The sequence below is a fragment of the Mesoplodon densirostris genome, chromosome 9 (assembly GCF_025265405.1).
Source record: "Mesoplodon densirostris isolate mMesDen1 chromosome 9, mMesDen1 primary haplotype, whole genome shotgun sequence".
NCBI classification, from domain to species: Eukaryota; Metazoa; Chordata; class Mammalia; order Artiodactyla; family Ziphiidae; genus Mesoplodon; species Mesoplodon densirostris.
In genome coordinates this window covers 81,559,102-81,578,675 of record NC_082669.1, presented here as the reverse complement: position 1 = coordinate 81,578,675, position 19,574 = coordinate 81,559,102, and the positions used below count along the sequence as shown (strand labels likewise).

At 37.6% G+C, this 19,574-nt stretch overlaps 1 protein-coding gene across 1 annotated transcript in view; it reads left to right on the top strand.

The window, feature by feature from the left end:
- The first annotated feature begins 6,702 nt into the window (after nt 1-6,702).
- The window catches only part of ASZ1 (ankyrin repeat, SAM and basic leucine zipper domain containing 1), a 70,067-nt gene continuing 57,195 nt past the window's right edge, over nt 6,703-19,574 (top strand). The window contains exons 1-4 of the mRNA XM_060108131.1: nt 6,703-6,810; nt 7,194-7,293; nt 10,895-11,017; nt 13,048-13,159. Coding sequence (XP_059964114.1) covers nt 6,706-6,810; nt 7,194-7,293; nt 10,895-11,017; nt 13,048-13,159 — 440 coding nt within the window. The 5' untranslated portion in view covers nt 6,703-6,705. The remainder of the gene's footprint in view (nt 6,811-7,193; nt 7,294-10,894; nt 11,018-13,047; nt 13,160-19,574) is intronic.

Genomic DNA, 19,574 nt, shown 5'->3' with positions numbered 1-19,574 from the left:
TACCTTTTATTCATTGTTTTAGAACTTCTATTTTTTTGCAACATTTTCAAAATAAAAATATTGAGGCACTTATGAGCTTCTACTATTTCCTAGCAGTATACAACTATAGTGTTCTGTTGGAAGTAAGGGCTAGCTACTCTTAAGGCACTTTCTTCCACCATTTACCCAATTTTTCAGGCTTAAAACTTGGATGTCATCCCTGACCCCCTCTTTCCTTCTCATCTCACCTCCCATCTATTAGCAGTTTTTATCTGCTACCTCTAAAAAACATATATACCCTGACTCTGGCATCTAGCCACCTCCAAAGATAACTGCTCTTGACCTATCCTTCTATGATCATTTTCAAACCTGGGCTACATGTTAGAATATTTGAAGAAATAAACATGACACAAACAAACATTTTCATTAACCATTACTTCCTTGTACTATATTGGTTAATGCTTCTTTTAACACCCATTTTCATCATTTCCTGATGATTTTTTCCTCTTTGTTTAATTGGTTGGATTGGTTTAGTTCTCTGATCTAACCATGCTCCTTAAGGAAGAAAACAAATCCAAATAAGAATCCACTCCTGTTTTAATAGTTTAACCTCACCATTTTGGATTTTTACATTCTCCCACTGGATGTAGATAACTGCCCTAGATCCAGCCCCACATCTTTCTTCTACAACCTTATCCAACCCTGGCTACACACTAAAATCACCATAGGAGCCTTGAGAAATATCAACTCCAGGACCCTACTCCCAGAGATTTTGATATAATTGCTTTAGACTGGGGCTGGCTAGAATCATCTCTAGAGGATACTAATATGCAGGTGGGGTTGAGAAACTAGACTATTGTAGTAGATTCTTAATTGGTATTCCTGCTTCTGCTCTTGCTCCCCCTGCATACAGTGTTTTCCCCCTTTAGCCAGAATGACCTTCTAAAATGGGAAATCAAACCCTAGGAACTCCCTATAACACTAAGAACAATACTTCAGAGAGGCCTTCTCTGAAATCCCTACTTCAAATTCCCATTTGCCTCCACTAATCTCTATTCCCTTTACCTAGTTAATTTTTCTTTATAGAACTTACTATTACCTGATATTTGATTATATATTTGTTTCTTTTTCTTACTAGACTATAAACACTCTGAGGTCAAGAATCTTGCCTTTCTAACAACTCCATCCTCCATGCCTATGTATACTAGGAGCACAGAAAATATTGTGGAATCAATTAATGTTATTTTTTTAATGCTTATCTCTCCCCTTGACTGTCTTGAGCATATAAATTTTAATAATTGAAAAAAAACATTTTCAATTACCATTATTATGCTTCCAACATTATGTCTAAAAGAAGCAGTTACCCCAACTGGATCCCAGACAGGATTAAGTATTAAGAATCCCAATGGAATTTTTTTAAATGAATGAAAATGAGACCACATATATTACTATAGAAAATAAGCAAGAATTATAACTGCATGATAACATTAAATTTAAAACAAGTTTCCCACAAATACAGCATCATCAGAGGTACTGGTAAACTAAACTGTATTAGCTAATCATTACTAGTGTCTGAGTCAAAGCTTAAAAGTTAAAACAAAGCAAAACAAAACAAAAAAAAAAACACCCAGGAACTAAGGAAAGTCTAAATTTGAGTAATATTTATTTCCCAGATACTGCTGTTTTCTTGCCCTCTTTGTTTTACCGGTCTCCTATCATCAGTGAACTAAGCAGAACACTGTGGTCATTAACAAAGAGGGTAGGTGGCTTTGTGACCCACTCCAGGAAGTCACCCTGGGGGAATTCCCAAATCTTTTCAGACAAAACCAAATTATCCATTTCTTATCTGTCCAGGAATGACGCTTGTGATTAACCTGTAAATGAATCAAGGTTTATTCTGAGTCTGGTTTACTGGTCAGAAGATGAAATCTGCTTTGGAAAAAAGTGCTTTAGAGACAGGGCTACAGTGTGATGGTGAAACACTTGTTAGAAACAAGGATCCCTCTTGTGCTTTTGTGTGCTTTTGAGTGCTTTTGTGGGCATCACACTTCCCTAAGTTAAACCTGAGCCCCATTCTGGAGCCAGAGAGTCTGCTGTGAATTCTGATCATCCCACCTAGCAGCTGTATAATCTTGGGCTATTTACCTGACCTTTCTGTATTTCAGTTTCCTCATCTGTAAAATGGAGATAATAATAGCACTTACCTCAAAAAGTTATAGTGAGGATTACATGAATTAATGGATGTAAAGTGCTTAGAAAAGTGTCAGGGCACAGGAAAGTTCTACATAAGTGTTAAAAAGTGATGACTAAAAGCATGGATTTCAGAGCTGACTGTTTTCTGCATTTGAATTCCATCCCTGCCAAGGTAGATGACCTTAGGCAGGTGACTTTACCTTTCTGTGTCTCCATTTCCCCTTCTGTAAAACTCAGATCATATTTGCCTCAACAGGGTTGTGTAAGTATTGAGTTAATATAGGTAAAGTGCTGAGAACTGTGACTGGAATATAGGAAGTACTATAAAATGAATTTAGTATCATTATTATTGCTGTAGTTATTATCTGAGGTTATAATTCAGTGCCAGAGTTTTGAGACATTGATCTCTTCCAAGTCTTCTGCTTCTTTGATCATTATTTCTAAAAGAACAGTCATTCCACAAGGATGTATTTCTGGCCCATTGATCTCTTCATCCTACCCATTCTCCCTCAGCAATATCATTGCTTTAATATATTATCACCTCTTAGGAAGATGGTTTCTAAAGCTGAATTGATAGCCCAGCCCTCTCTGGGAGCTCTACACCTTATCTGAACATGGATGTTCCTCAGACATTTCAGACTGTCTCTGTGCAAAACAAAATTTATCTCCATTTCCATTTTCCTCTTCTAATGTCCTTGTCACATTAGCTTTGACTTCTCTGTCCCCTTGTTCTTCATGTAATCACCATTGTGATTCTAATTCACAGTAACTTTTGAATGCATCCTCTTCTCTCCATGTTTCCTGCCACTTCTCCAGCTCACAATTATAGCAGTCTTTTAATGGGTCCTGCCACCTCCTGAAATCACCTTTTGAAATCAGTACCACACCTCATTCATCATAAAAGGGAATGAAGTGCAGATATACGTTACAATGTGGATCTTGAAAACATTATGCTAAGTGACATACATGGTATATTGGGTTGAACTGTGACCCCCTAAAATTCACGTCCAACCAAAACCTATGAATGTGACCATGTTTAGAAATAAGGTCTTTGCAGATATAATCAAGTTAAGATGATGTCACAGTGAATTAGGGTGAGTCCTAAATCCAATATGACTGATATCCTTACAAGGAGAGGGGAATTTAGATACACATGCCCTCAGAGACACAGACACACAGAAAAGAATACCTTGTAAATAAAGAGGCAGAGATTAAAGTGATATATCTCTACAAGCCAAGGAATGTCAAGGATTGCTAGCAACCACCAGAAGCTATGAGAAGGCAAGGAAGGAGCCCCCTCTAGAGCCTTCTGAGGGAACGTGGTGCTGCCGACACTTTGATTTCAGACTAACCTCCAGAATGGTCAGAGAATAAGTTTCTGTTGTTATAAGCCACTCAATTTGTAGTAATTTGTTATGGTAGTCCTAGGAAAATAATATATATAGTATGGATATACCACATTTTGTTTATCCATTCATCAGTTGAAGGACATTTGGGTTGTTTCCAATTTTTGGCTAATAGGAATAATGCTGCTATGAACATTTGTGTACATCTGTGATCCATTTTGAGTTAATTTTTGAAAAGAAGTGAGGTTTTCAAAATTAAGTCCACTTTTTTTACCTATGGATATTCAGTTGATCCAGCATCATCTGTTGAAGACCATCCTTCCTCCATTGAAATGCTCTTTCACCTTTGTCAAAAACCATTTGGTCTTACTTACATGGGTCTATTTCCAGGTTCTCTGCTCCATTCTATTCCTTCTCCAATACAACATAGTCCTGATTACTGTAGCTAGCTACATGATAAGTCTTAAAATCAAGTAGAATAATTCCTCCTACTTTATTCATCTTTCTCAGAACGTTTAAGCTATCTAGTTCCTTTGCCATTCCATGTAAGTTTTAGATTAATCTTATCTATTGTTATAGTCTGTTCAGGCTGCTATGACAGAATACCATAGACTGGGTGGTTTAAAATAACAGAAATTTATTTCTCACAGTTCTGGAGGCTTGGAAGTCCAAGACCAAGGCACTGGCAGATTCAGTGTCTGGTGAGAGCTTACTACCTCATTCATGGGACACCTTCTTCTTGTGTCCTCACATGGTAGGACAAGAGAGTTCTCTGGGGTCTCTTTCATGGCACTAATCCCATTCGTGAGGGCTCCACCCTCATGACCTAATCACCTCCCAAAGGCCCCACCTCCAAATACTATCATTTTGGGGATCAGGTTTCAATGTATGAATTTTGTGGGGCTGGGGGGGAGGCGGGGCTGGGGGACACAAACATTTAGTCTATAGCATCTATATTTACAAAAAATCTTGCTGGATAAATTCCCAAAGTTTCAAAAATCAATTATGTGTAGATAACTCCAAAATTTATATCTCCAAGATCAGCCTTTCTCCTGAGCTCCATAGTTGAACATCCAACTACCCACCTGACAGCTACATTTGAGTGTTTGATTTTGAATATGTTAATTTTGGGATGCTCACTCCATCTTCACGTTTATCCTATGATCTTCCCCCATCTTAGTAAATGGCACCACTGTTTAGCCAGATGCTCAAACCAAAAACCTCCTCTACAAAAGAATTTGAGTATCTTTAAATAGACACATATATACATACACACACACCAGAACATGACTTTTATCAGTTTAAAAATATTTCAGTGTCCAATTGCTCTTACAGTAAAATCTAAAAATCCTTGCTTAAGGCCAACAGGTCCTCTCATCACATACCCCTTCCTTCAGTGAAGCTCCAGCCTCAGGCCTTTCTGGTCCAAGCAGGGCAGGGACAAGGTAAAGTAAATGAGACACCTAGAGTGCAAAATAGAAGAACTTACAGGCTCTTAAGAGTGTCTCTTAAATTTTTCTCCCTAGGGTCTTCACTTGCCCCACCCTAGTCCCAGGTTGGTCCAAGCTTTTTCCTGCCTTAGGGCCTTGGTACTAGCCATCTCCTCCGCCAAGAAAGCTCTGCTCTCTCACTTTTTATGGCCAGCTGCTTCTTGTCATTCATGACTCTGCTCAGGTCAATTACCCTATTTAAATTAATAATAATAGTACTAGCTAAGATTTATTTACCTCTTACACTGAAACTGGCTCTATTCCAAGCCCACTACTTTATTTAATCTTCCAAACAACTCTATATGATGGGTATCATCATAATCTCCATTTTACAGATAAGGGAACTGATGAAGAAAGACGCTAAGTACATTGCCCAACAGCACACAGCTCCTGATAGTAAGTGATTTGGCTGGGAAACAACCTAAGTGATGCGATTCCAGAAACTGAGCACTTGTTTGTTTCCTTGGGTCACTTACAATCTGCAATAATCCTGTTTGTTTACTTGCTTACTGTCTTTATTCGTTAAAATGTTAGTTTCATGAGGCAGCTTGGTTTGTCTTTGATGTTGTCTCCCCTAACTTAGTTATGCCTGGCTATGCTCAGTGATCCATAACATTTATGGAATGAATGCATTTAGAAAGACAGACTTTGCCCCCAAATAACCACACTACTTAAAAATACTTATCTGTGAAAATCTCTGAAGTAAATAATTTCAAAATCTTACACCAAAGACCCCTTAAGGGAAAAAAAATATTGTAAAACTTTCTAAGAATGGTGCGTGGCTACATTCTTTTAAAATTATCTTTAGGTACATACATGTGCCCTACTCGTTGATAGGTCTACTTTCCTCTGGTGGCAAAGATAATCACTGCGTTACCAATATTTCATCTAGAAGCTGGAATAGATGCAGAAAAGTGAGTTCGGGCCGCTTTCACCTGGAGTTGTTTGTATTGTTTACTTTCCGAAAGTTTAAATCATTTCTTCTTCCCAGCTGTTTTGATGCACTCTCTTCCCCACTCCTCCCCTTTCTCGATTATTTCCTTTAAGGCATCTACACTACCCATCTGGGGAGTGTCTGATGTTCCGAAATTTCTAAATCTACGATGAGATCCGAGATCACATGAAATTTAAAGGAAGAATTCTCCTGGTTCCTTTGTCGGCTCCCATTTATCTGCCGGCTCCTTGAACGTATGGGTGATGTTCCTCAGGGAGGTATTCTGACCAACAGCACTGGCCAGGGGACGCACGTTTGACAGTGGATTTGGCAGGGGGACAGGTAAAGGGAATGGAAGCGAAAGCCTAGTCTTACGCGTCATTTAAATCCCCATTCTGCTCCCGCCACAAGTAGGGCATTCCTTAAAGAGCAAGAATTTCATTAAACAAATACCCTAAAAAGAATGTAGGGTAAGATCCCCGAAAGGAATTGGAAGCACTGGCCAGGAGGCCAGCTCCGCTCGCCCCGCCACACGGGCCACTTTTCCTCTCCCAAGGGCTTAACGACTGGCGGGAAGGGACCCGGGGCGCTGCGCGCGCTCACGCGCCTGCGCCCGAGGGCCCAAGGCCCCAACGCTAGCGCGTCGCGCTTGCCCGCACAGCCTTCCCGCGCAGCCTTACGCGCTCCCCCTTGCGCAGGCGCAGAGGGAGCAGGCGTGCGTGCGTGCGTGCGTGCGGCCGAGTCTGTGACCTGGGCGGCGGGCATGGCGGCGGGCCCCCTGCGCGGTCCGGCAGTGGCCGGTGGAGGCGAGAGTAGCGAGAGCGAGGATGACGGCTGGGAGATTGGGTATCTCGACCGGGCAGCTCAGGTAGCGAAGGAGGACTTGTCTTGGCCGCACCTGGATCGGCCTTCCCTGGCCATGAAACCTCTTACTTCCTCGCCTGTGTTTCCCTAACTTTTTTCCAGTGTAAATACAGGCTTTTGGACTCCAAACCAATCGCAGTTTTCCTACTGTGCTTTCCATCAAATGCGCTTCTTTAGGTTGTCGATGTAGCTCTTTACTTAGGTTTGGACCCATCATAACCCCAAGATAATTTTAGTTATGAGTTAGTCACAAACTTTGGATGTTGCCTCTTCCCACCCCCACACGCCCAAAAAAGATGTACCAAAACCCGATCATTATTGTTTCCCGATGCAGTGGAAATGAAAGTATGTGTAACAGGAAAATTTTTTAACTTTCTGCTTTTTTAGAAATTAAAAGGACCGTTACCCATTGAAGAAAAGCATGAAACATTTAAGAAAGCTTTGACCACAGGAGATGTTTCATTGGTCGAGGAGCTCCTGGATTCTGGTGAGAATTAAGGGACAGTTTCAACCTAACACAGTTGTTCACAAGGATTCCTTATTTTAAAAGGTTTGAGTTTTTCTAATGGAAGCACAGTGAATGTTAGTATCTCAAGTGTCCTGCATGTCTTACGTGACTCAGTTCTCTCTGCCTTATTTTCTTCCTCTAACACAAATTTGGAATGCCACACTGACACCGCCCCTCAGTTCTTCCACCTCCTTCAAAAGGTCTAGTCTGACTAATCCTACCCCACTTTGATAATCCTTACTTACTTTGCTCAGCATTTACTTGTCTATAATTATTATTATGTGTTTCTCAAGAATTGTTTCTAGTTATGTACATTTTAGTTATGTTCTTTGCCTGTGTTGGTTGTGTCAGTGTGTGAATGAAGTAGGAATCTATCTGGATACCTCTTCCAGCCTATCGCCTACTCAGTGTGCTTCCTTGGGAAAGTCATTTGAACTTCCAGAGCATCTATTTCTTTATAAAAACATTATAATTCTGTCTTGGGTCCCATGACATTTTTCTGTGTATTAAATTAAATATTATTTTTTAAAATTACCTTGACATGGAAATGTGAGTTGTTGATAATGACTGAAATTATCAAAGGAGTAACAAGCATCTACTGTCTACCTGTAAATACAAAACGTTCACATACAAAATTGTATATAGCAAAATGTTTTTCTTCTATGCTAGAGATGCATGATTTAGTGGAAAGTAAATCATTTTGGAAACAGTACAGTTCTGGGTTTGATTATTAGCCCTGCCACTTGATGGCTCTGTAACCTTGACCAAGTTAGGAAACTTCCTAAACTTCAATTACCCCCTTTTAAAAACTGGGATGCATTGTATCAAAGGGTTTTTTTTGGGGGGGGGATTAAAATGAGAGACTATATATGGGTCTTAGAACATATAGGCATTATATAAATATTAGCTGTTGTAACAAGTAAGAAGGATCGTGTGACTGTGGACGATGGAACTTGAATTTGTAATTAAAAAATTAAATTGAATCAAATTGGAATAATTGAAAGAGGCCTAATACTAGGATATGAACACATGCAGGAGTGTGCATAGTGTTGGATGGGATGGAATAGGCAGAAATTTGTTTTAGAAAAGCGAGTTTGCCTTGGGAGTAGTGGGACTAGGTGCAATGAAGTGTTGGAGGCTCTTGAAAGGACTTGAGAAGAGCCTACTGGTAAAGTATTTCGTCAGCCTTTTAAAATTTGTCTTTAATTACAAAAAAAATTTAACTTCCTTTTAAAAAAACAATAACAAATAGGTATAAGTAGAGAAACACCTTTGTCCCCACTTTCACCCATATTACCCCTGAAGTCTCATTTTCACACGTAACTCTTGTTTTAGTATTTCCTGATTTCCTTCCAGATGTCATTATTTAACACTTTAAAAAATATTTTTACTTTTTTGCCTTTCAAAGCCATACATATTCCTGCACCAGTTGGAAGTTTAATTTAAAAAAATGAAACCTCCTTTTGAGTCAGCCATTTTTAGCAGTCTTTGGTTTTTGTTCTTCTGCTATGCACTAACATTTTCAGTTCTCTTTAAATTATTAAATATTTTAGACATTCAAAAATGTATGGCGACTTATCTTTTTCCCCCTGGAGATTACCACTCTCCTATAGTTGGTATTTATTATTCCTATGTACGTCTTTATACTTTTACTATATGTATATACCCCCAAACAAGTCAGTGTTATTTTGAATGTTGTTGAGCTATAAAAATATATTGTCAATCCTTTTAAACTTATCTTTTTTGCAGTATGCTTAGAACGTAATATGTGCTTAATAATTTACTTTTTTGAGCTTAGAGGTGATGATTATTAAGAATTTTTATACTAAAATGCCACATTTGCTTAGCCTTATCTTCACATCTTTTCCTTTTTACTTTTGCTGTCACAGTTTGAGCAGTAAGGTCAGTAAGGAAAGAATAATGAGAAAACAAAATGATCTTTTCTCTGATCTCATTCATATGCTTTCAGTTGCAGCAATTTAAAGAGGAAAATTTGTTAGAGAAGACAAGTTGGGTCAGCAGTATATATATATGTACTAAGACAGTTTTCTGTTGTTTTCTCCTAGGAATTATCATGCACCTTATTTCAATTAAAGTTAGACAGCTGGGAATTTGACAAATATAGTCTTTCAGTAACTTAGTGTTCCTACAGAAAAAAAGTGAGTTCTCCCTAACAAGTCTGCATTCCTTCAGTGATATGACCTTCATCTTTGCAGATGGAACACTTTAGAGCCAGAGACTACAACCTGTAAATTGTAAGGTATATGTAAGGAAGCCTATATTCAGTGGTTTTCACATACAAGTTTTCCTTCTTTGAAACAGAAAAACGTTTTTTTTTTCTTTTCTTAAGATTAGCAGATATTTCTTAGGTTGAAGAGAGAGTTTGCCACTTATATCTTGATCTCTTTATAGCAAAGGCTTTACATAAATTTAATGGGTTATGTTCACTGCCTTTTTATAATCTTGTCCTTGTATCATATCTTCTATGCTCCTCCCCAGTCTTAGATCCAAATCTAGATTAGTTCAAACATTTTTTTTTCTTTTTTATGTGACTAAACTAATCAGTGCTATCGGGGGTGGGGGGGGGTGTGGGGGGGTGGGGGTCAGATGACTTCAGGGATTTGTACCGTTAATGATTGGTTTGAGGATTTTAAGGTCAGCTGGCTCTCATCGTTTCTTAACAGTTACTATCCATCCCTTCCTGTCTCATTCTGGATGGTGGCTATTTAAAACTTTATCCTGCTCCTCAGGCCTGATATCTCTTCTGTGCCTCTCCTTATTCTAGCTCACTGTTTCATTCATTTGTCCAAAGCAGAACTTGACAGTTATTTTCTATTTGTTCTTTTCCAACACTCCTCTTCCTCAAAGTAATTTTAAATTCCAATAACCCTGCCTTTGAAATGTCCTTTTGTGTTTCTTCTTCTTTTTCTCTGCTGCCCTTGCTCTGACTTTTGCATGGACTTCCAGCCTCATAACCGGTTCTCCCTGCCTCCTATCCCACTCTCAGCAGTGGTACCTACATTTTCTTTATAATACGAGTATAATGATGTAAATCCCTGGATCACAAAGTATAGTCTACATTTCTTAACCCTAACCTACCTTTTTAACCTTATGTTTGGCCAGTAACCCATGGTTAAATTTTGTGTTGGGAAGGAAGGTAAAGGAGTTTTAATAAGGAATATATTTGGTGTTTGCCACCATAGAGATGTATGATAATATTCTAACTAAAAAGACATGTTTTATCTGTGAAACTTTTTCCAACTGCCCTAGAGAGAAAAAGGAAGCATGTAAAAACCTGTTCTAATATAAATATATATTATATGAAAAAATATTTGACAGATTCAATCTCTTGGAAAATAGTGAAACTGAAGTGAACTATAGTGAAACTGAAGTTAGCTTTTTAATCAAAGTTCATATATAATTATTTTCGATTTTTCTGAAGCCATTATTACCAAGAAATTCCCTTCCATTATAAAGTACACAGTGTATGTCACTATGTGAAGTACTTAAAAAATATTAAGGTGACAGTGATTTTTTTTTTGGTGGGGGAGGTTTTAAAACCTTGTCTTTATATTGACAGGCATCAGTGTAGAGTTCAGCTTTCGCTATGGGTGGACTCCCCTTATGTATGCTGCCAGTGTTTCCAACGTAGCGCTGCTTCAGGTTCTTTTGGACAGAGGTGCTAATGCAAGCTTTGATAAGGGTAAGATGTTTTAAATATTTAAATATGTGAAAATGTACTTTGTATATTTCTCTGTTTAGAAGCTTAATTATATTCTGTTTGGGGGTGGTGATATATACTTTCCATGCTTTGTTTTCATATATTCACTTTAAAATAAACCTTTGCTCTTGAAAAAAAAACGTAATAAGGTTAAGATATTTGAGGTAACTTAACTGATTATTTTTACTGTGATTTTCTTGATTCCCAAGCAGCTATTATGCAAAGTGAAAAAAATTAGTTTTTTAAAAAAAATCTTCCTATTAGTTATATTATTTAAACAACATAAAAAAACAAATTAGAAACCATAGATATTTTGAAAAACCTTCTATCCAAAGAGGTAGATTCCATTTATATTATCGTTATAAACGGTTGTGTTCTTACTATATACCTTTAACTTCTATGCTAGAGAGTTTTGATTATTTTTAAGGTAAAATGCATTGAAAGAAAACACTGAAAAGCTGATAATTTAGTGGAAAATTGCTTGAAGATCAGTCTTTGGAATTTACAACTCAACTCTGAATTATATCCCATAGAGTTGTTTCAAAGATAATTTATTAAATCCATTTGTTTCTGTCTTTGTCAGTAGTGCTTTGATTGCTTTTGAAGAATAAGAGTTTATGTGCAAATGCTATTTAATTATTATATAGAATTGCTGATTATTTTTTACATGTTTCCAATAGACAATTCATTTCGTAATTCAGGTATAGGTTTCATTTTGGAATTAATTTTCATATTAATTTTGTACTACATTAGATATTTGTAAAATCATTTCTATTTTTTTCTCATTTATATATTTTATATAAATTCTTGTCTTATTGACAATTTTATGTTTAATCTGCTGCTGTGGTAGGTTTTTCTTATTATGTCATTTAAAAATATCACCCAGGGGAAAAAAAGAAAAATATCACCCAGGGACTTCCCTGGTGGTCCAGTGGTTAAGACTGCTCTCCCAATGCAGGGGGCACAGGTTCGATCCCTGGTCAGGGAACTAAGATCCCACATGGCACATGGCGTGGCCTAAAAAGAAAAAAAAAATCTCCCAATGAAAGCTATACTTAGAAATGAGATTTTTGAAAGTGTATAAAATGTTGTGTTCAAAAAACTGATTAATAGTTTTCTTTCTCTGCTTCTTGTAATAAGAGGAATACCTTTCAATTATAAAACACTATATTTTGCCCAGCATGTTCACATAAATTATTTTATGTATCCCACAGGCCCCCTCAGGTAGAGGGCAGGCTTTAGCTTCTTATATGTAAGTTAGGTCTACTAAGATATCACTGGAATCACAGTTTATCAGTGACAGAACTGGGACCAGAATCTATATTTCTATATTTGGTCAATATTGAACCATAAATGTAAACCATAGCTGGCATGACCTATTTTTAATTCCCCAATTCTTACTTGAGAATTGTTTTTTGTTTTGTTTGGGTTTTTAATTTACCCTGATCTCCACTGATGCCATAGAAGCCAAGGGAAGAAGAGTTTTAGGAAGTGGGATGGGCTAAGAGAGATCAAGTAGAAAAGGACTAAAAAGAAACCAATACATGTAGCAGTTAGGACATCTTCAGTAGGATGGTTTGGGCATAAGCCAGATTTCAGTGAGTGGTCAAATGACTGAGAACTAAAGAAGTGAAATCAGAGAATATCAATCATTGTTTTTTAACCATGTGTTCAAGGCATACTTTAATCAACCAAAAACTATTCAACTCCAGGCAGTAAATCTGCACAGAGCCCATGCTCTGAACCACTTTCCTTTTCTCTTGAAGAAAAGAGAATAGGGAAAGGAAATTAGTAAATGAATTATAGGTATACTTTGGAAATTGATAGTTCATCCCTGAGCTCATTTTTTGGTGAAGGAATACAAAGTTATCTGCTAAGAACAAGAGATTTGGAAATAGGTTATAGAATTTTAAGAATGCAATAAATATTTAGAATCTTTTGAATGATAAAAGAAGTTAATTAGATACTTTCTGATGTGTGTGGGGTTTTCCTCACCTTTCCTTTCACTATAGATAAGCAAACTATTTTGATAACTGCATGTTCTGCTTATGGCTCAGAGGAACAGATCTTGAAGTGTGTAGAGCTACTACTTTCAAGAAATGCTGATCCAAATGTTGCTTGTAGGTAAGAACCTTACCATTTGTTCAAAAATGATGAAGATACTTTTCTTTGATTATCAGCCTTTTGTTTGATTATGTTAAACACTTGACAGCATGATTTTTTAAACATCATGAGCAGTGTGTGTTTACCTGGCCATATAGCTGTTGAATGAAAATAAGTCATAAGGTCATGGTTCCAATTGTATAAGAATGTCAAAGGAAAGGCATGTCATTAAAGTAGTCTTTCAATTTTTAATATTCAGAGGAATTTCCTAAGAAGTTGAATGAGAGGGAAAGTACGACAATAAACGGAATCATTTTCCTTTGAATTACACACCCAAAAGAATATGATAATTGAGCTATAATAGTAAAGCCTCTTAGTATTCTCTCTATAAAACACAGACCCACTAAACAATTTACACAGATACTATGAATTCCAAAATAATATATCAAAATGTTTCCATTTTCCCAAGACTTTTCCAGTTAACTGTAATATATATGTAATAGTGCCTAGATGCATAGAAGATAAGCAGTGAACGTATCTTGCATCTGTTAAAATGTCAATAATAAAAAAAAAGGAATCAGATTGTTTCAAATTTCTATTACTGACTTCCTTCTTGTCTGGCTCCAACTTCCTATTAAAGCTCTTTCTGTTTTATTTAATCTTCAAAATGAAGCAAGAGGGAAGTAGCCTATCCAATAGAAAATGTCTAGTGTGAACAGAATTATAATGCCTGATATATAGAAGTAACTAGGCTTTACTCTAGAAGTAGTTTTCTAATTTAGCTTAGTTTCTGTGACCTGTATAGCAGCTATGGAAGGTACTGTACAGCTGTAGATAATTCCCAGATCTTTTCTGAGGCAGAGATTTTGATTTAGTAGAGTGGTTCAAGCAAGGTCTATTTGTTCTTCCAGTGGATTTTTGGCAAAGCCTGGAGACTTTTTTTTTTTGTGGCTGCATTGGGTCTTCATTGCTGCACGCGGGCTTTCTGTAGTTGTGGCAAATGGGGGCTACTCTTCATGGGGGGGGGCGCGGGCTTCTCATTGCGGTGGCTTCTCTTGTTGCAAAGCATGGGCTCTACACACACGGGCTTCAGTAGTTGCAGCACGCAGGCTCAATAGTTCCAGCATGCGGGCTCTAGGGCGCAGGCTCAGTAGCTGTGGCACACGGGCTTAGCTGCTCTGTGGCATCTTCCCGGCCCAGGGCTCGAACCGTGTCCCCTGCATTGCCAGGTGGATTCTTAACCACTGTGCCACCAGGGAAGTCCCTGGAGACATTTTTGATTGTCACATCTGGGAGACACTACTGGCATCTTATGGATCGAGGCCAGGGATGCTACTAAAATCCTACAGTGTGTAGGACAGCCCCTCAAAACAAAGAATTGCCCATCCCAACATGTCAGAAGTGCCAAGGTTGAAAAATCTAGTGTGAGAAAAGTCAAAGCTTATGGAGTGGATAATCAGTATTTAACAAATAAATATTTTAAAAGAACTGGGAAAGAAACTACCTGCGACTTCTTAGCAAATCAATTCAGAGGAACTTTTATTCTGTCATTTACAGTATAATCCCTAGTTAGGTATACCTCTTGAATCTGATTGTACCTTGAAATTAGGAACTCCAGGATACCTTACTGAAGTAAACTTCAACAGGTGCTGTAATTTTTTTTAATTGTTGAATTTTAATTTATTTATTTTTTCATACAGCAGGTTCTTACTTGTCATCAATTTTATACACATCAGTATATACATGTCAATCCCAATGGCCCAATTCAGCACACCACCATGCACACCCCTCCACGGCTTTCCCCCCTTGGTGTCCATACATTTGTTCTCTATGTCTGTGTCTCAACTTCTGCCCTGCAAACTGGTTCATCTGTACCATTTTTCTAGGTTCCACATACAGCGTTAATATACGATATTTGTTTTTCTCTTTCTGACTTACTTCACTCTGTATGACAGTCTCTAGATCCATCCACGTCTCAACAAATGACTCAATTTCGTTCCTTTTTATAGCTGAGTAATATCCCATTGTATATATGTACCACATCTTCTTTATCCATTCGTGTGTCGATGGGCATTTAGGTTGCTTCCATGACCTGGCTATTGTAAATAGTGCTGCAATGAACATTGGGGTGCATGTATCTTTTTGAATTATGGTTTTCTCTGGGTATATGCCCAGGAGTGGGATTGCTGGGTCATATGGTAATTCTATTTTTCGTTTTTTAAGGAACCTCCATACTGTTCTCCATAGTGGCTGAATCAATTTACATTCCCACCACAGTACAAGAGAGTTCCCTTTTCTGGAGAAACAAACCCTCTCCAGCATTTGTTGTTTGCAGATTTTCTGATGATGCCCATTCTAACTGGTGCAAGGTAATACCCCATTGTAGTTTTGATTTGCATTTCTCTAATAATTAGTGATGTTGAGCAGCTTTTCATATGCTTCTTGGCCATCTGTATGTCTTCTTTGGAGAAATGTCTATCTAGGTCTTCTGCCCATTTTTGGATTGGGTTTTTTGTTTCTTTAATGTTGAGCAGCATGAGCTGTTTATATATTTTGGAGATTAATCCTTTGTCCATTGATTCATTTGCAACTATTTTATCCCATTCTGAGGGTTGTCTTTTCATCTTGTTTATGGTTTCCTTTGCTGGGCAAAAGCTTTGAAGTTTCATTAGGTCCCATTTGTTTATTTTTGTTTTTATTTCCATTACTCTAGGAGGTGGATCAAAAAAGATCTTGCTGTGATTTATGCCAAAGAGTGTTCTTCCTATGTTTTCCTCTAAGAGTTTTATAGTGTCCGGTCTTACATTTAGGTCTCGATTCCATTTTGAGTTTATTTTTGTGTATGGTGTTAGGGAGTGTTCTAATTTCATTCTTTTACATGTAGCTGTCTAGTTTTCCCAGCACCACTTATTGAAGAGACTGTCTTTTCTCCATTGTATATTCTTGCCTCCTTTGTCATAGATTAGTTGACCATAGGTGCATGTGTTTCTCTCTGGGCTTTCTGTCTTGTTCCATTGATCTATGCTTCTGTTTTTGTGCCAGTACCATATTGTCTTGATTACTGTAGCTTTGTAGTATAGTCTGAAGTGAGGAAGTCTGATTCCTCCACCTCTGTTTTTTTCCCTCAAGACTGCTTTGGCTATTTGGGGTCTTTTGTATCTCCATACAAATTTTAAGATTTTTTGTTCTAGTTCTGTAAAAAAAATGCCATTGGTAATTTGATAGGGATTGCATTGAATCTGTAGATTGCTTTGGGTAGTATAGTCATTTTCACAATATTTTTTCTTCCAATCCAAGAACATCGTATATCTCTCCATCTGTTTGTATCATCTTTAATTTCTTTCATCAGTGTCTTATAGTTTTCTGCATACAGGTCTTTTGTCTCCCTAGGTAGGTTTATTCCTAGGTATTTTATTCTTTTTGTTGCAGTGGTAAATGGGAGTGTTTCCTTAATTTCTCTTTTAGATTTTTCATCATTAGTGTATAGGAATGCAAGAGATTTCTGTGCATTAATTTTGTATCCTGCAACTTTACCAAATTGAATGATTAGCTCTAGTGCTTTTCTGATGGCTTCTTTAGCATTCTCTATGTATAGTATCATGTCATCTGCAAACAGTGACAGTTTTACCTCTTCTTTTCCTATTTGTATTCCTCTTATTTCTTTTTTTCTCTGACTGCTGTGGCTAGGACTTCCAAAACTATGTTGAATAACAGTGGTGAGAGTGGATATCCTTGTCTTGTTCCTGATCTTAGAGGAAATGCTTTCAGTTTTTCACCATTGAGAATGATGTTTGCTGTGGGTTTGTCGTATATGGCCTTTATTATTTTGAGGTAGGTTCCCTCTATGCCCGCTTTCTGGAGAGTTTTTATCATAAATGGGTGTTGAATTTTGTCAAAAGCTTTTTCTGCATCTACTGAGATGATCATATGGTTTTTATTCTTCAGTTTGTTAATATGGTGTATCACATTGATTAATTTGCGTATATTGAAGAATCCTTGCATCCCTGGGATAAATCCCACTGGATCATGGTGTATAATCCTTTTAATGTATTGTTGGATTCTGTTTGCTAGTATTTTGTTGAGGATTTTTACATCTATATTCATCAGTGATATTGGTCTGTAATTTCCTTTTTTTGTAGTATGTGTCGACCTATTTTAGATGTGCAGCAGTATGAAATTGTCTCAATCTAATCTTGGATGTTTAATTTTATGAATGGAGGCACTTTACTACGCCTAGAATATTTTTTTTAAAAGCCTCTTAACTGAACTTAACTGGTGATTTTATGGAATGTCAGCAAAATGACTTTTATTGTTAAAAGTCATTTTAACTTTTTAACATTTTAACAGGGATAGCATGTTGGCAGTGTAAAGAAAAATATCTCAGCACACAGGAGAGTGCAGTGAGATTTGGGGGAATTTTATAGGTAATTCATTATCAGTGGCCAAAACTGAAACCTATTAGAAGATGGGAGTTTTAGTCTCATGTACAAAATGCCAGAAAATATAAGGGATATGTGAGGGAACTCCTGTTCAGTTAAAACATGTTTAGATGAATTTACTTTCAAGCTGTTGACATAGCCTGTTTTCTTGAACAGTTCTTCTGCTGACAGAAATTACCTCTCAAGAAAAAGAGGGGGGAAGAGTCAGCCATAAAACATACATGGATAGTTTTTGTGAAAGCTTGACGGTCATATGCTTGCCAGTTGCAAAGGAAGTTGACCTGTAACTACCTTTTTTTTTTTAACTAAAATGAGATCAGTAGTCTTGTTTCATGAAGTTAAAGTAACAGAAGAGTCTTTAGAGATCAGCCTCTAATCTAGAAGACAGAAGTCTCATTTTTGATATATAATGTAGCATGGAAGCCCTTCTGTATTCTATGGATATAACATAAAAGACAGTCTTAGTTTGCATAGAATATGGAAAAAAGAAAAGGAGGGTTTTACCAGTATTAGAAGCAGGAAAATAATTCTAGACCTTATAATGGAAGTGAATCACCTAAATGTACCACTTGGTTCTGTTTGCACTACAAGTGAATAGAAGAATAAAAGTTAAGAAGAAACTGTTGAATTCCCTATACTTAATTAACTAGAGGGCTTGCTGAATGGTACTGAGGAAATTCTACAGTAAAGTTTTTTATTGTATGTAATTTACATACAGTGAAATATTCAGATTTTCAGTATACAGTTGGATCAGTTTTGACAAACTGTGTAACTCACACCTCAACATGGAACATTTCTGTCATCCCAGAAAGTTCCTTCATGCCCCTCCCCAGTCCCAGTAAGTGGAACTTACTTATTCTTCTTTATTTTTTTGCTGCGTTGGGTCTTAGTTGCGGCAGGTGAGCTTTTCTTTGAGGCATGCAGGCTCTTTGTTGCAGAGCGAGCTTCTCTCTACTTGTGGCGTGCGGGTTTTCTCTCTCTACTTGTGGCACTCAGGCTCCAGGGTGCATGGGCTCTGTAGTTTGCTGCATGTGGGCTCTCTTGCTGAGGTGCCTGAGCTCAGCAGTTGTGGCATGCGGGCTTAGTTGCCTGACCAGTGATTAAATCCATGTCCCCTGCATTGGAAGGCGGATTCTTTACCACTGGACCACCAGGGAAGTCCCTGGAACTTATATCTATCACTATAAATTATTTTTTGCTATTCTAAAATGTTACATAAATATAATTATACAGAATATTTTCACTCAGGATAACGTTTTAAAGATTCATCCATGTTGTGTGTATCAAAAATTTGTTCCTGGGCTTCCCTGGTGGCGCAGTGGTTGAGAGTCCGCCTGCCGATGCAGGGGACACGGGTTCGTGCCCTGGTCCGGGAAGATCCCACATGCCGCAGAGCAGCTAGGCCCATAAGCCATGGCCGCTGAGCCTGCGCGTCCGGAGCCTGTGCTCCGCAACGGGAGAGGCCACAACAGTGAGAGGCCCACATACCGCAAAAAAAAAAAAAAAAAAAAAAAAAAATTTGTCCCTTTTTGAACCCTCTTGCACTATTGGTGGTAATGTAAGTTGATACAGCCACTACGGAGAACAGTATGGAGGTTCCTTAAAAAACTAAAAATAGAACTACCATATGACCCAGCAATCCTACTACTGGGCATATACCATGCGAAAACCATAATTCAAAAAGAAACATGTACCACAATGTTCATTGAAGCACTATTTACAACAGCCAGGACATGGAAGCAACCTAAGTGTCCATCGACAGATGAATGGATAAAGAAGATGTGGCACATATATACAATGGAATATTACTCAGCCATAAAAAGAAATGAAATTGAGTTATTTGTAGTGAGGTGGATGGACCTAGAGACTGTCATACAGAGTGAAGTAAGGAAGAGAAAAACAAATACCGTATGCTAACACATATATATGGAATCTAAAAAATAAAAAAGCTTCTGATGAACCTAGGGTTAGGACAGAAATAAAGACACAGATGTAGA